Source organism: Triturus cristatus, chromosome 4_2 (assembly GCF_964204655.1).
Source record: "Triturus cristatus chromosome 4_2, aTriCri1.1, whole genome shotgun sequence".
Lineage (NCBI taxonomy): Eukaryota > Metazoa > Chordata > Amphibia > Caudata > Salamandridae > Triturus > Triturus cristatus.
This window is the reverse complement of record NC_140586.1, coordinates 736,058,898-736,074,447: the sequence shown is the minus strand read 5'-3', so window position 1 is coordinate 736,074,447 and position 15,550 is coordinate 736,058,898. Positions and strand designations below refer to the sequence as shown.

The following is a 15,550-nucleotide window of genomic DNA, read 5'->3' as shown; positions in this document are numbered from 1 at the left end:
TCTAGGCCAATGGTTTGTATAAAAAAATATATGGTTGCTTTATTTTAGAACAAACAATAGGCATCAAAATATACTTTCTCAGAATGAGATGCTTTAGTTATATACTTTGCAAAAGACAATTGACTTGGAATGCAATAGTTACAGTTTCTTGCAATAGGCACCACAATTTCAAACACAATAATACATTGAGCTCAATGGGAATTTTAAGTTATATGCAATTGATTACTTTCAGGATTACTTTTCTAACTCCAGGACTGGATCCTATATTCAGTCCTGGGACAGTTCTTGGAAACAAGTGAATAAATACTTTTTTTGCTATTTTAAAAGTTGACACTTAGAAACTTTTTCTGATCAAATTACCAATGTTACCCTATGGAAGCAAATTCACTTAGCAGGTAAGTGGGGTTATAGTTACTTTTTCTAGGTCAGTGTTGTATCCTGGATCCAGCACTAGTGTATCGCCTGTAAGCAGTTGAGAAACTACGTTTAAGTTTTACAAGCGATTTTTAAGGAATATTTATAAGTTTGCAAAATCGACACTTAGAAGAAATTTCACAGAAAAACAGTCAATGGTTTCCTATGGAAGAAAAGTCGAGGTACGGGTAAAGTATGTTCTCGTTACTTTTGTAATCCAGTGCTGGGCTCCTAGGCTCAGTACTGGGACATCTATCTAAAACAGGTAAGTAATTACGTTTTCACAGTTAGTACGATTTTTAAAGAATATTTGTAGTTTGCAAAAATCGACAAATTTCACAGAAAAACAGTCAATGGTTTCCTATGGGAGAAAATTGATTTAGTGGTAAGTACGGTTGGGAGTACTTTTCAGGGTCAGTGCCGGGCACCAAGATCCAGCACTGGGATCTCTCCTAATAGCAGGCGTGTATTTCCGTTTTCGTTACTCGGTTGATTTTAGGGGAATATTTTAAAGTTTAGAAACTCCACACTGAGAAGAAATTTCAGAAGAAGCCAGTCAATGTTAGAAAAGTGGAAGAAAAGTGAGTTATCGTCTTTTGGGTAAGTACTCGACTGGCAGAGTTAAGGTCCTGGGCACAGACTCAGGGGCCTCCCAGGGTCAGGTAAGTACAGTTGTTACACCCTCAGCGGCACAGGGGCAGCCGGGTGCAGAGTGAGTTAGGTCCAATGTTATCCTATGGGAGGCAGGGGGCCTTGGTTGGTGGCTGCTGACTAGCAGGCCACGCGGCTGTGGGAGCTGGGCTCCTGGTCACTTGCTCAGGGCAAATGGGGAAGTAGGTAGGAGTAGAAGTTGCACTGCCAGGGCCACTCGTGTGGCTGGGTGCAGGGTGCTTTTGAGCCTTCGGGCGCTCGATGGATTTCAATGGGAAAGCTCAAGGACGAACAAAGGCTGCAAGCTCGGGACGAAGATTCTTCAGGTGTGCCCACCACTTCGAGAGGTCAGTTGGGTAGTTGGAGGATAGGTAGATACCCAGGAATCGGGCACAGGGGGCCGCAGGGCGCCGGGGTGCCTTTTGGTGTCGGGAAATCTTACCCTCTGTTGATCGCGGTAGGGGGGGGTTCCTGGTTCTGATGTTGCAGGCGTCGTCAAGAGCGTCGAGGTGGGTCCTTGGGTGCCAGATGCGGGTCACAGTCGCCGGGGGGAAGTCCTCGGAGTCTTCATCCACTCCAGCACAGGCCAGGCTTGGCGGGTGCAGAGTGTGCAGGGTTCACGGTTCCGGGCTGGTGCCAGGGGTTAGATACTTGCTTTGAGCAGAGCCACTGCTCGTGGGAGTCCCAGGTGCTCAGAGTCACAAGGTAGCCAGGTCCTCCGGGGTTAGGGAGGTTGCTGGCCACAGGAGGTGCCGGGATATAGCAGGAGCAGGTTCGAGGGTCGACAGGCCGGTAGGGCTGGGGCCAAAGCAGTCGGTGTCTTCCTCTTCTTAGCCGCTGCACGGCAGGTCTTCTTTCTTCTTGATCTTTGCTGTTTTAGAATTTGGAATTTGAGGAAGGAAGGAAGGTTCATGGTGCCCCTAAATACTAAATTTAGGGGCGTTACAGGTAGGTAAAGGGCAGGGACCACTGGGTCCCTGTCCTGGGGTGGGTACACCCCCTTATCCTGCCACTCTCCTGTGCGAGGGGAGCAGTGGCATAGTCTTGATTTTGTAGGGCTCCCCATCTTCAAGATGGTGAGGGCCCGGAGATGTGCTTCACCTCGCCTCCCCCACCTGAGGGGTAGGGTTGGCAGGGCTGGCACATCCCGTCCTTACTTGGAGTTTCCGGCCCGTCTTCCCGCCAGAGTGGGGGTCAGAAACGGTGGGGGCCAGTTGCTGAGTACAGCAAGTGGCCTGGAGAAGCTCACAAAGGCGGCATGCCTTTGAAGCTTCCTGGGGGAGGAGGCCTAGCACCTCACCCAGCATGTGCATTGTTATAAGCCCAGGAGAGCGGGGGCTCTTCATCCAGGGGTCCAGCAACATGTCTGCTGTGTGGCAGCCTAGGCAGCCTCTCAGACAAGACGTGGATTGTAGGTTAGGTTTCAGGGGGCATCTCTAAGATGCCCTCTGTAGTGCATTGTACATTAAATCCCACACTGACGGTCGTCGAGATGGCAGTCACACTCTAAGAGTGCTCCTGGACACCTCCGTCATCTGCCTCTAATCCAACGTTCATCAGCCTCAATCTGGAGTCCTTACCTGATCGCTGAGCCTCCCCCGACTGGTGGTGTCCTTTCTCTGGCGTTTTTTCGGGCGTATCGGCAGCCCTCGTGGCTTTATCTGACCTGGGCCTTTCGCGGCCTGCTGTCACTGCAGGCGCGGCCCCCAACCATTCTGGCCTGGACCTGTCGCAGCCTGCTGTCCCAGCAGACACGGCTAACCATCTGGGCCGCGGAACCTTGTGAGCGGCAGCGCAGGAAGGGGCTGGGCGGTGGCCCGTACCGCTGGAGCTGAACAGAGCTTGTGGGACTGTCCTGGCCTGGTGGCGGCCTATCGCCGGAGCTCAACGTGTGGCCGCTTGCTGTCCGCGCGAGAGCAGCCCCTGGTCCTCGGGGTCGCGGCTCTGGTGATCGGCGGGGCAGCAGGGGGCCATCGTTCATGAGGCTGAGGGACGCTTGAGAATCCGGTTCCTCCTGGGGGCGGCCTGCCGCCGCGATTGTGAGCTGCCCGATGTGAGGAGCGCCTGGCCTCGGCCAGGCCAGCATACCGGCTGGCGCCGATGCGGCAACAGTGTGGGCGGCCTGCGGGACAAGTGGCTCCACGGGCTGCGGCAACCTACTGAGGTGAGCGGTGGGAGGGCATCGGCTGTCAGTCCGGGCAGCGGCGGTAAGACGTGGGTGCGGATCGCCGCCCCCCCGCCCCGTGCGCAGCTTCGAGGCCTAGTGGTGGGGACGCCCATTGACTGTTCTGGTGGGAAGTGGCCTGGCCCCGGAGGGGCTTCTGACTCCCGTGGCGTGTGGCCCAGTGGGCGGCGCGCGCTCATGGCCATGTGAGGTTCTGCGAGGTGTGGGGTGCTCCAGCCTGAGCTCGGCCAGCATACCGGCTGGCGCCGGGGTGACGGACGCAGAGGCGGCGGCAGTAAGCGTTGTGGCATCCTCCTAAGGTGTGTGGGGGGAACCGGCTGCCGATTCGGGCAGTGGCAGCGTAACCGAAGGCTCGGTGCACCGCCCCCCCCCCCCCCCACACTCCCTTGCATGCCCCTGTGGCCTCCTGGGGCTCGCGGCCCATTCGATCTACTGGAAGCTCACGGAGAGCTTCGGCCTTTGAGGGATCCGCGGGGCGCCTGTTGTTCCTGGCCCAGGTGGGCCTGAAATCCCGCGTTGGGGTCTGGCCAGGTGGCGCCGAGGTGCCTATGGTAGGGTCCCGGCTGAGTGGAGATGACAGCTGGAGTGCTGGGGTCCCGGGTGGCGTCATGGACCCGGACTACGAGCGGGTATCGGCTGTCGGTCGGGCAGCAGCGGGGGGGGGGGGGGGGGGGGGGGGGGTGGATACGGCCCCCCTCCACTTCTGTGCAGGCCCCCTGCCTGTCTAACATCTGTGGAGGCCGTTTGAAAGATCCGATCGCGGTGCTTTGAGCCGCATTATCGCTGTCCGGTGATGGTGTTCCGCGCTCCTGACGGTTGGGGCGGGGGCTGGATGCAGTGCCTGGTCCCCACCCCCCTCATCATCTTGCCTTTTCCTCTTCCCTTGATACAGACTGGGGCGGGGCCCTCTCCTCCTGGATGTGAAGCGCCTGGTTCTCTGTGGTTTGGTCGGTGGCCGGCAGAGCAATTGGGGCTTGGGACCATCCGTAAACAGGATCGGCCACCTCTTCGTGTGGCGGAGGGTGCCCTTTGCCCACGGATCCTGGAAGGAAGGTTCGTCCCACGGCCAGCCGTTTGTGTGGAACCCCACAACCTCGGGGGCGCGGCATACCCCCCTGACCTTGGGGAGGGATAAGGGGCCCAGGCCCGCACCAGCCCCTACTAAGACTAAAATGGACCGGTTCACCACCTCCGAGCAGGAGCCGTCCCGGGGGGCCATGGAGGGGGGGGGGATCATCATCACCAACCCCTTCCCCCCCAACAAAGACCTGGACAGGCTATCAGGGCCTCCCAGGCATCGGTGGAGGGGAAAATTGGAGAAATCAAGGTGGACGTATCCCTTCTTCGGCAGGACCTTCGCAATGCCACCGCGCGGCTGTCCGAAGCAGAGTCCCGCATATCCACAGCCGAGGACGATATTGCACAACTCAAGGAGCAGGTGGCCCACCTTCGCTCTCGCACCAAGGAGCTCCACAGACGGGCTGAGGACGCGGCAAATCAGGCGCGTTGTAACAATCTCCGCTTGGTGGGATTTCCCGGAGGGGCGGAGGCAGGGCATGCCGCCACCTTTGTTGAAAACTGGTTCAAGACGTGGATGTCAGGAGAGACCCTCTCAACTTGGTTTGTAGTGGAGAGGGCGCACAGGTCCCTGGCACCTAGGCTCCCCCCCCCCCCCAGCATCCCGTCCTATCATCCTCAAAGTTCTCAACTTCAAGGATAGGGACGCCATCTTGCAGGAGGCTTGGGCGGCTGGGCCCCTCAAGTTTCAGAACCAAGTCATCATGATATTCCCGGATTACACCAGGGAGGTCCAGGACCTTCGGCGCTCTCATATGGACATCAAGAAAAAGTTGCGCACCCTGGGCCTACAATACCAACTTCAGTTCCCGGTGCGCCTTCGAGTCATTTTCCAAGGCAAGACACATTTCTTTGACTGCCCTCAGGCGGCTTGGACATGGCTGACTGAAGAATGCCCTCTCTGCCAACAACGTGCCGCAGACCTCGAGTGCGACAAAGAGGACCTGAGGCTCCTGGAGCAGTCCTGCAACCTTCTTCATCTCGATTGGGACCAAGACCTCCTAGGAGTCACGCTAGATGCCATCGGCTGCAGGGCCACAAGCAGCTTTAGGGACCACTCCCTCAAAGCCTTTGGTGCCATGGCCCAGCACACTGAGTATGACTCTGTGTCGTGGTTGCGCCCGAGACACCATAGGCACTCAAAGGTGTAGGTCGATAGCCGACATGGTGCAGTGACACGCACCACATGGCTTGAACCCTACCTTCCTAGAGGACATTCCCTCGACACACAAGAAACAAATCTTCGACAAAATATCGAAAAAAGTCTATCGAGAAGAGACAGAGGGGTAGCTCTTTTCCAGATCAGCGCTAACTGGCGTGGAAAAAACTGACATCAGCGCCTATGTGGTGCCTATATAGGTGACCGTGACATCACATCAAGGTGCCAAAGACACCACACAGAGCTGAAATGAACCACCTGACTATGCACAGGGTTACTGCTCACACAAACGTTTCTGGATCCAGTCTGATGCCAGGAAAATTCAAAGGTAAGGAATCAGTAGCTAGAAATCTCTTTCAGATATTATATAACAAAATGAAAGGTAAGTGGTTTTAGTCATTTCTAGTACCGCTATATGATTTAAAATATTCTAATAGTGTTTATGTGCTGAATGTTCTAGAACACTGGCCTTATGGCCAATGATATCGTACAGGGAAGTGCTCGGGAAAACCCAGAAGACTTTGGAACTTGTGAGGTTTACTATATTGTTTACAATGTCTCAGTCAATGGCAACAAAGGTGTCTGAAAACAGTAAAGTTTGCTATGAAATGTATGGTCATAGCTATCCATGGTCTCTGACTCTGGGTGCACCAATAAACTACTAAGTGGGTGCCACTGCTGCCCAGCCGAAAACAGCTAAATTCCTTTACCCAAAAAACTATAATTAAAACAAAAAGGGTCTCTTCCCTCACCCCTCAAAGTTAAAACTTGTCTAGAGGCTTTAGCACCCAATAGAATACAGTAATGCAATGACCCCCAAAGCTTGACCAGCTCCCACTGACAACTGGACTTCATGGTTACAGAGCAACTGATTTAAAAGCAGAACCACAGGGAAGAAAAAGATGGATCGGGAATGAGGACAAAAGCTTTCTTTCCTCCTCCACTATAAGGTTCCTCTTAACATAGCACCAAATTCCACACAAAATCATACAAACTGAAGGATGTGTGACAGTACAAATAAATAAAGTCATTTCATAATTTACATGCATTTGTCTCACCCGAGGGTTTGCTTGGTTCGCAACATGTCAAAACAGGGCTCTTCCATATGCATCTGAAAAAATGCAGCACAAAAACTTTACCATTTTGGTGTCCTGACTTAAGATGCACTTTACTACATGCAGCAGAAAAGCATTTGGAACATGATTAGAATTGCCACAAAATATAGTTTATGTAGTTTTCTGTGCACAATATTATGGAATTTTTACAGAGAAATTACTCAAGATTTTGTTTCCTTTTGTCCTCCAATCTACAGCTCAGTTTTTGCTCCTTTGCTTCATACTCCCACCCATGCTGAAGTTAGACTACTCATTTTCCCAGTGGAACAAGTTACTTACCTTCGGTAACGATGTATCTGTAAGAAACATTAGTTAGTTAGATTCCTCACCTTAGAATATCCCCAGGCGTCAGACTGGATCCGGAAGATTTTTCGTCAGCAATACCCCTTGCGCGTCGCTAGGCGTCGTCTGCGGCTCCGCGTCCGTCGTCGGCGTCGGAATGACGTCGTCTGAGTACTTAGACGCCGCCCTCGCGCGCTGACGTCGCCAGGAACGCAGAGCCATGCAAAGACCGACACTGGTGCCAAAAATAAAATCTAGGGGCCTGAAAAGGATAACCTTAACCCTAGATGTCAGTTCGCAGAACGGGGAGGATGGGTGGGTCGGTGAGGAATCTAACTAACTAATGTTTCTTACAGATACATCGTTACCGAAGGTAAGTAACTTGTTCATCTGAAAGAAACACGTTAGTTAGATTCCTCACCTTGGAATAGATACCCAAGCAATACCATCCCCGGTGGTGGGTCTGCGAACCAAGATCACACCAGAAAGTCCTGGAGGACAGAACGGCCAAAGAAGCCATCCCTCCGGACTTGGCTGTCAAGGCAATAATGCCTGGCAAACGTGTGTAGCGAAGCCCACGTTGCCGCCTGACAGATGTCCTGCAAAGGGACACCCCGTCCCAAAGCAGTGGTAGCCGCCGTGGCCCGAGTAGAATGGGCGCGCAGCCCAACAGGAGGGTCCTTTTTTGCCAAGGAGTAACAAATTTTGATGCACAAAACGACCCACCGAGAGATGGTCCGTTTGTGCACAGCTTTCCCCTTCTTAGCACCCACGTATCCAACGAAAAGTTGGTCGTCCACCCGGAACTGCTTCGTGCGGTCCAGATAAAAGGAGAGCGCACGTTTTGGGTCCAGACGGTGGAGCCTCTCTTCCTCTTTGGAAGGAGGCGGAAAGAAGGTGGGCAAGGTGACAGACTGCCCAAGATGAAATGGAGTCACCACTTTCGGAAGAAAGGAGGGACGAGGCCGAAGGACAACCTTGTCCGGATGAACAGAGAGAAAAGGAGGCTTTGAAGATAAAGCCTGGAGCTCACTCACCCGTCTAGCCGAGGTGATGGCTACCAGAAAAGCAGTCTTAAGCGTCAGCAGACGAAGAGGACAATTATGAAGAGGCTCAAAGGGAGCGCACATTAGAAATGTGAGAACAAGATTCAAGTCCCACTGAGGCATTACAAAAGGGACAGGAGGGAACGTGTGAGTAATGCCCTTTAGAAAGCGTGTAACTACAGGGGACTTGAAAAGAGAAGGCTGATCAGGAAGCCGCAAGAAGGGAGAGATGGCAGCAAGATAACCTTTCAGGGTGCCCAGGGCAGAGCCCTGCCGGGCCAAAGAAAGAAGAAACAGTAGAACCTCAGAAAGAGGGGCGGAAAGGGGATCCACAGCCTTTACTGTGCACCATGCCACAAATTCGTTCCACCGGCAGGCGTATACCGTCTTTGTGGAGGGACGCCTGGCTGCCAGAATGATATCACAGACTTCAGGAGGCAAGTCAAATGGCATCAACTGCCGCCGCTCAATCTCCACGCAAGGAGGTGGAGGCTGGACAGGTTCGGGTGGAGGACCGTCCCCTGCTGCTGCGACAGAAGATCCTCCCGAAGGGGCAGACGTATCGGAGGATCGGTCAACATACTGAGTAGCTCGGGATACCAGTACCTTCATGCCCAATCCGGAGCCACCAAGATGACTTGGGCCCGGTCGCGCCTGATCTTCTTCAGCACTCTGGGCAGAAGTGGTATAGGCGGAAAGGCGTACAACAGACCGCAACTCCACCCGTGACGAAAAGCGTTGCCGAGCGAGTGCCGCCTTGGAAATTCCAACGCGCAGAACTGCTGACATTGCGCGTTCTCTTCGGTGGCGAATAGATCTAACCAAGGCTCTCCCCACTGCTGAAAGAGACCTTGCGCCACTTCGGAGGTCAGACGCCATTCGTGATCCATCATGCAACGGCGGCTGAGTTCGTCTGCTCTGGCGTTCAGAGAGCCCGCCAGATGTTGAACCACTAGGGTGAAGCCCTGGTGTTCCAGCCACGTCCAGAGGCACAGAGCCTCCTGACAAAGGGTCCACGATCCCACTCCGCCCTGTTTGTTGCAATACCACATGGCGGTGGTGTTGTCCGTGAACACCTGCACGACACTTCCCCTGACAGAGGGAAGGAAGGCTTTCAGTGCAAGTCGGATCGCTCTCAACTCCAACAGGTTGATGTGGAGACGAGACTCCGCCAGAGACCAGAGGCCTCTGATCTCCGCCTCTGCCATATGGCCACCCCATCCCAGGAGGGACGCATCCGTCACTACGACATGCTCTGGTTGGGGAAGGGAGAGGCTCTTGCCCTTGACCCAATCGCGGTCCGTGAGCCACCACTGCAACTGCTGTGCAGTGCCCTCCGAGATCAAGACATGGTCGGACAGGTTGCCGTGATGCTGGGCCCACTGAAACTTCAGGTCCCACTGCAGAGCCCGCATGCGCCGCCTGGCGTGATGCACTAGTAGGATGCAGGAGGCCATCAGCCCCAGAAGCCGCAACACTAGCCTGACCGAAACCCAGGATAGAGGCCGAAAGATGGGAATCAGGGCCGGAATATCCCGGACCCGCTGTTCCGGCGGATAGACCCGGAACTGCGCCGAATCGAGAACCGCTCCGATGAAGAGGAGCTGCTGAGAGGGACTCAGGTGTGACTTCGGCACGTTGATGGAAAATACCAGCAAATGCAGGAGATCCGCCGTAGTCTGGAGGTGGGAGACGACTGTCTGGGGCGAGCCCGCCTTCAACAACCAGTCGTCGAGATAGGGGGAAGACTGGAACCCCTGATCTGCGCAGATGAGCTGCGATCACCGCCATCACTTTCGTGAACACCCGAGGGGCACTGGTGAGGCCGAAGGGGAGCACGGTAAACTGAAAGTGCTCGAGGCCCACCGTGAACCGCAGGTAACGCCGGTGGGCCGGCAGGACGGGGATGTGGAAATATGCGTCCTGCAAGTCCAACGCTACCATCCAGTCTCCAGGGTCTAGGGCAGCTAGAACCTGAGCCAAAGTTAACATCTTGAACCTTTCCTTCCGGAGGAAGGCATTGATGTTCCGGAGGTCCAAGATAGGGCGTAGGCCCCCTTTGCCCTTCTTGGGAACCAGAAAGTAGTGGGAATAACAACCACGACCTACTTCTGGGCTCGGAACGCGCTCGACGGCCCCCTTGGCCAAGAGGGCCGAAACTTTCTCGTGGAGAAGATTCAAATGATCCCCCGAGATACGGTGGTGCTGCGGTGGCATGGCTGGAGGGGTCGTCTCGAAGGGGAGGGAGTAGCCCCTTCGGACGATTTGCAGCACCCACCTGTCCGATGTGATGGACCGCCAGCGGAGCAGGTGATGGCGAACTCTGCCGCCCACTGGCGTTGATGGGCCTGAAAGCTCGGACTAGGAAGGCTTTGAGACGGATGCTGCCGGGGTGGATGTGGGCTGACCTCGTCGTCCTCCAGAACCGCCTCGGCGGAAACCACGTCCGCGACCTGGTTGGTTCTGCGGCTGGTGGCTAGGCGTATGTGAGGAGGCACCCCTTCCTTGGCCACGAAAGGGGCGAAAGGCGGAAGTTTGCGACCGTGGGGCCGAGAGGCCCAAGGACTTGGCCGTAGCCCGGGAGTCCTTAAAGCGATTCAGCGCACTGTCCGCTTTCTCGCCGAAAAGGCGAGTGCCATCAAAGGGCATGCCCATGAGGGTGCTCTGGACATCGCCCGAAAAGGACGTGGACCGCAGCCAGGCATGACGTCTAAGCGCCACTGAGGTAGAAATCGCCCTACCCAGCGAGTCCGTAGTGTCAAGCCCACATCGGATAGCATGTCGCGCTGCATCCCTCCCATCGGCCAGAGCCTGGGTAAGTCGTGTCTGGACCTCCTCCGGACACAGGGGCAGCACGTCCTCCACCGTATCCCACAGAGAGTGGGAATAACGGTCCAAGAGACAGGCGGTGTTCAAAGACCGCAGGCCCAAACTAAGGGAGGAGAACAGCTTTTTGCCGAACTGTTCCAGTCTCTTGGAATCCCGGTCCGGCGGAGCGGTCGGGAAGGAGGATTGGGAGGTAGAGGCCTGGATAACCAGGCTCTCGGGGGTAGGGTGTTGGGACAGAAAACTGGGGTCGCCCGGAGCAGGGCGGTGGCGCCTGGCGACGTTCCCGTCCACAGGAGGAACTGTGGAGGGCTTGGACCAGGTGCCCTGCAGAACGTCAGTGAGGGCCTCATTGAATGGCAGCAGAGGCTCAGTGGAGCTTGCTGCAGACTGAAGCACCTCAGTGAGGACGTTAGTCCTCACTGCCACGGCAGGTAGCTCGAGCCCAAGGGCTGCGGCCGCCTTGCGCAGCACCACAGAGAAAGCAGCACCCTCCTCCGAAGCCACAGTCGGAGGAGAGATGAATCCAGTGTCCGGAGAGGTATCCAGACCACTGGCATCACCCAGTTCATCTGCCCAGTCCTGTGACAGTTGAGCCTGAACGGCCATAGGATCCACGGATCCCTCCCAGTCGCCCCCATCATCCGATTCCTGGTATGCAGGAGGAAGGATCGGAGCCGGGCGATAGACAAAATGTGTCTCCAGCGGCGCCGAACACGGCGTCCATCGACGCCGTAACGGCGCCGGGCCCGGAGCGGGGCTGAACTGGGGCTCGACGCCGAGCGGAGCCGGCGTCGGAGGCGTGACGAGGTCGACCAGCGTCGGCGGGGACTCGGGAACGGGTCCCTCGGGCACTTGCGGCGTCAAGGCCGGAACCGTCGACGGCGCCGGGGCCGGAGCCGCTGGCAGGCAAGGTTGCCCAGTCGGGTCCGCGGGGCCCGAAGGCGCGCCAGCGGGCGTCGACGGCGGAGCCAGGTTCCTCATGGCCGAGAGGAAGGCACTGACTTCCGCCGGCATCGCGTCAGTCCCAGGGACCGGCGGGTATGGGGACTTGCGTGGCGACTGCGGCTCCGCTGGAGCCGCGGGGGTGGAACCACCCTGACCCTCGACCGAGTCGCGCGACCGGCGAGGGGAGTCCGAAGAGCGGTGTCGCCTCTTGGACTTCTTGGAGTGCTTCGACTTACCCGAAGACTTGGAGCCAGACGATCGATGATGACGTCGGCTGCGGCTCCGCGACCGATCCTTGGACCTCCTCCTGGACCGGGATCGAGAGCGGCGCGGAGCCGAATGGCGAAGCTCGAGAAGCTTACGGGACCATTCCCGTCTAGCCTTCGAGGTCAGGGCCTTGCAGTCCGAACACGACTCCGCGTCGTGGTCGAGGCCCAAGCAGTAAAGGCACCGGCGGTGATGGTCCGTAACCGACATCAAGCGGTTGCAGTCAGCACAGGCTTTAAAACCAGGCATCCTACCGGCACCGGAGTCGAGACAAGATCAAAAAGGATCGAAAAAAGTTAGTCAAAAAGTGACTAAAGGGGTAGCTATCCCAGATCTGCGCTTACTGGCGCGGAAAAAAGAAGAACTGACGTCAGCGCGCGAGGGCGGCGTCTAAGTACTCCGACGACATCATTCCGGCGCACGATGCCGACGACGGACGCGGAGCCGCAGACGACGCCTAGCGACGCGCAAGGGATATTGCTGACGAAAAATCTACCGGATCCAGTCTGACGCCTGGGGATATTCTAAGGTGAGGAATCTAACTAACGTGTTTCTTTCAGATTAGGATTTTTGGCTGCTCAGTTTTCAATTCTTTGAGTAACTCCTCAAAACACAGTCCTTTTTTGAGACAAATGAAACACAGGATCCTCTCCTGCAGCTCTAATCCTGCTGAAGTCATTAATCTCTCCTGAAGCTTTGTTTCGGCAGACCTTAAAGGCCCCACTCCTGTACTCTCAAACCCAGTCCAGTCTTACAGATGGGTTATGTAATATTTGCCTCAAAACAACTCACCTTGACCCTTTTGCATCTGGACCTTCTAGCCAGAGAGCCACATGTGCTATAAAAGAGTCAAAGGATGGTGGCTAGAGCTGACTGGTGCCATCACCGGGGATGCATGATGGTGCTCTGGGACTTTCTAACCTAAGTGAGGAGAGTTATTTGGTTATACCAACCCCGGTGGTGGGTCTGCGAACCAAGATCACACCAGAAAGTCCTGGAGAACAGAACGGCCAAAGAAGCCGTCTCTCCGGACTTGGCTGTCCAGGAATAATGTTTAGCAAACGTGTGCAGCGAGGCCAACGTTGCTGCCTGACAGATGTCCTGCAAGGGGACTCACCGGCCCAGGGCAGTTGTCGCCGCTGTGGTCCGAGTGGAATGGGCCCTCAGCCCTATAGGAGGTTCCTTTTTCGCCAAGGAGTAACAAGCTTTGATACACAAAACGACCCACCAAGAGATGGTCTGTTAGTGCACCGCCTACCCCTTCTTAGCGCCCACGTAGCTAACAAAGAGTTGGTCGTCCACCCGGAACTGCTTGGTGCGGTCCAAATAAAAGGACAGCGCTCGTTTTGGGTCCAGACGGTGGAGCCTCTCTTCCTCTTTCGAAGGATGCGGAGGCGGAAAGAAGGTGGACAATGTAACAGACTGCCCGATGTGAAAGGCAGTCACCACCTTAGGGAGAAAGGAAGGGCGAGTCCTGAGAACAACTTTTTCCGGATGGACAGAAAGAAAAGGCGGCTTAGAAGAGAGAGCTTGGAGCTCACTCACCCTTCTAGCAGAGGTGATGGCTACCAGGAAAGCAGTCTTAAGCGTCAAGAGACGAAGGGGACAGTTATGAAGTGGCTCAAAGAGAGCGCACATCAGAAACGTCAAGACCATATTCAAATCCCACTGAGGCATTACGAAAGGAACAGGAGGAAACATGTGAGTAATGCCCTTGAAGAAGCGAGAAACAACAGGGGATTTGAAAAGAGAAGGCTCATCAGGAAGCCGTAAGAAAGCAGAGATAGCTGAAAGATAACATTAAAGAGTGCCCAGAGCAGAGCCCTGCTGGGCCATGGAAAGAAGAAAGAGGAGAGGGGAACAACCTTTACAACGCAACTTTTACAACGCACTACACTTACAACGCATTTTTTACAACGCAAAATCCATTACAACGCACTACACTTACAACGCATGACACTACAACGCATTTTTAAAAACTACCTTTACAACGCATTCCATTACAACGCCTACCATTACAACGCATAATATTACACTACACTATCCAACACTTACCCTACTGTTGCACCCCCTGGAGTTAGAATAGTAATTTTTACCCCTATACTATCCAACACTTACCCTACTGTTGCACCCCCTGGAGTTAGAATAGTAATTTTTACCCCTATACTATCCAACACTTACCCTACTGTTGCACCTCCTGGAGTTAGAATAGTAATTTTTACCCATATACTATCCAACACTTACCCTACTGTTGCACCCCCTGGAGTTAGAATAGTAATTTTTACCCCTATACTATCCAACACTTACCCTACTGTTGCACCCCCTGGAGTTAGAATAGTAATTTTTACCCCTATACTATCCAACACTTACCCTACTGTTGCACCCCCTGGAGTTAGAATAGTAATTTTTACCCCTATACTATCCAACACTTACCCTACTGTTGCACCCCCTGGAGTTAGAATAGCAATTTTTACCCCTATACTATCCAACACTTACCCTACTGTTGCACCCCCTGGAGTTAGAATAGTAATTTTTACCCCTATACTATCCAACACTTACCCTACTGTTGCACCCCCTGGAGTTAGAATAGTAATTTTTACCCCTATACTATCCAACACTTACCCTACTGTTGCACCCCCTGGAGTTAGAATAGTAATTTTTACCCCTATACGATCCAACACTTACCCTATTGTTGCACCCCCTGGAGTTAGAATAGCAATTTTTACCCCTATACTATCCAACACTTTCCCTACTGTTGCACCCCCTGGAGTTAGAATAGCAATTTTTACCCCTATACTATCCAACACTTACCCTACTGTTGCACCCCCTGGAGTTAGAATAGCAATTTTTACCCCTATACTATCCAACACTTTCCCTACTGTTGCACCCCCTGGAGTTAGAATAGCAATTTTTACCCCTATACTATCTAATACTTACCTTAAATGCAATTTACTATTATGCGTTGTAATGGTATGCGTTGTAAAGGTAGTTTTTAAAAATGCGTTGTAGTGTCATGCGTTGTAAGTGTAGTGCGTTGTAATGGATTTTGCGTTGTAAAAAATGCGTTGTAAGTGCATGCGTTGTAAAAGTGTGCGTTGTAACGACATACATCCAAGAGGAGAACCTCAGAAAAAGGGGCGGAAAGGGGGTCCACAGCCTTTGCTGTGCACCATGCCACAAATTTGTTCCACCGACAGGCGTATACCGATTTTGTGGAGGCACGCCTGGCTGCCAGAATCACATCACAGACTTCAGGAGGCAAGTCAAATGACATCAAATGTCGCCGCTCAATCTCCACGCATGGAGGTGGAGACTGGACAGGTTCGGGTGGAGGACCGTCCCCTGCTGCTGCGACAGAAGGTCCTCCCGAAGAGGCAGTCATATCGGGGGGTCGGTCGACAGACTGAGTAGCTCGGGATACCAGTACCTTCGTGCCCAATCCGGAGCCACCAAGATGACTTGGGCCCAGTCGCGCCTGATCTTCTTCAGCATGCTGGGCAAAAGTGGTATAGGTGGAAAGGTGTACAACAGACCGCAACTCCACTCGCGACGAAAAGCGTCTCTGAACCTCTGGAAACTC

The 15,550-nt window shown here is 54.2% G+C and overlaps 1 protein-coding gene across 1 annotated transcript in view; it reads right to left on the bottom strand.

Annotated features, from left to right (window-relative positions):
• The window catches only part of NRDC (nardilysin convertase), a 1,316,087-nt gene that overhangs the window by 113,400 nt on the left and 1,187,137 nt on the right, over positions 1-15,550 (bottom strand). The window contains exon 26 of the mRNA XM_085602630.1: positions 6,545-6,597. Coding sequence (XP_085458756.1) covers positions 6,545-6,597 — 53 coding nt within the window. The remainder of the gene's footprint in view (positions 1-6,544; positions 6,598-15,550) is intronic.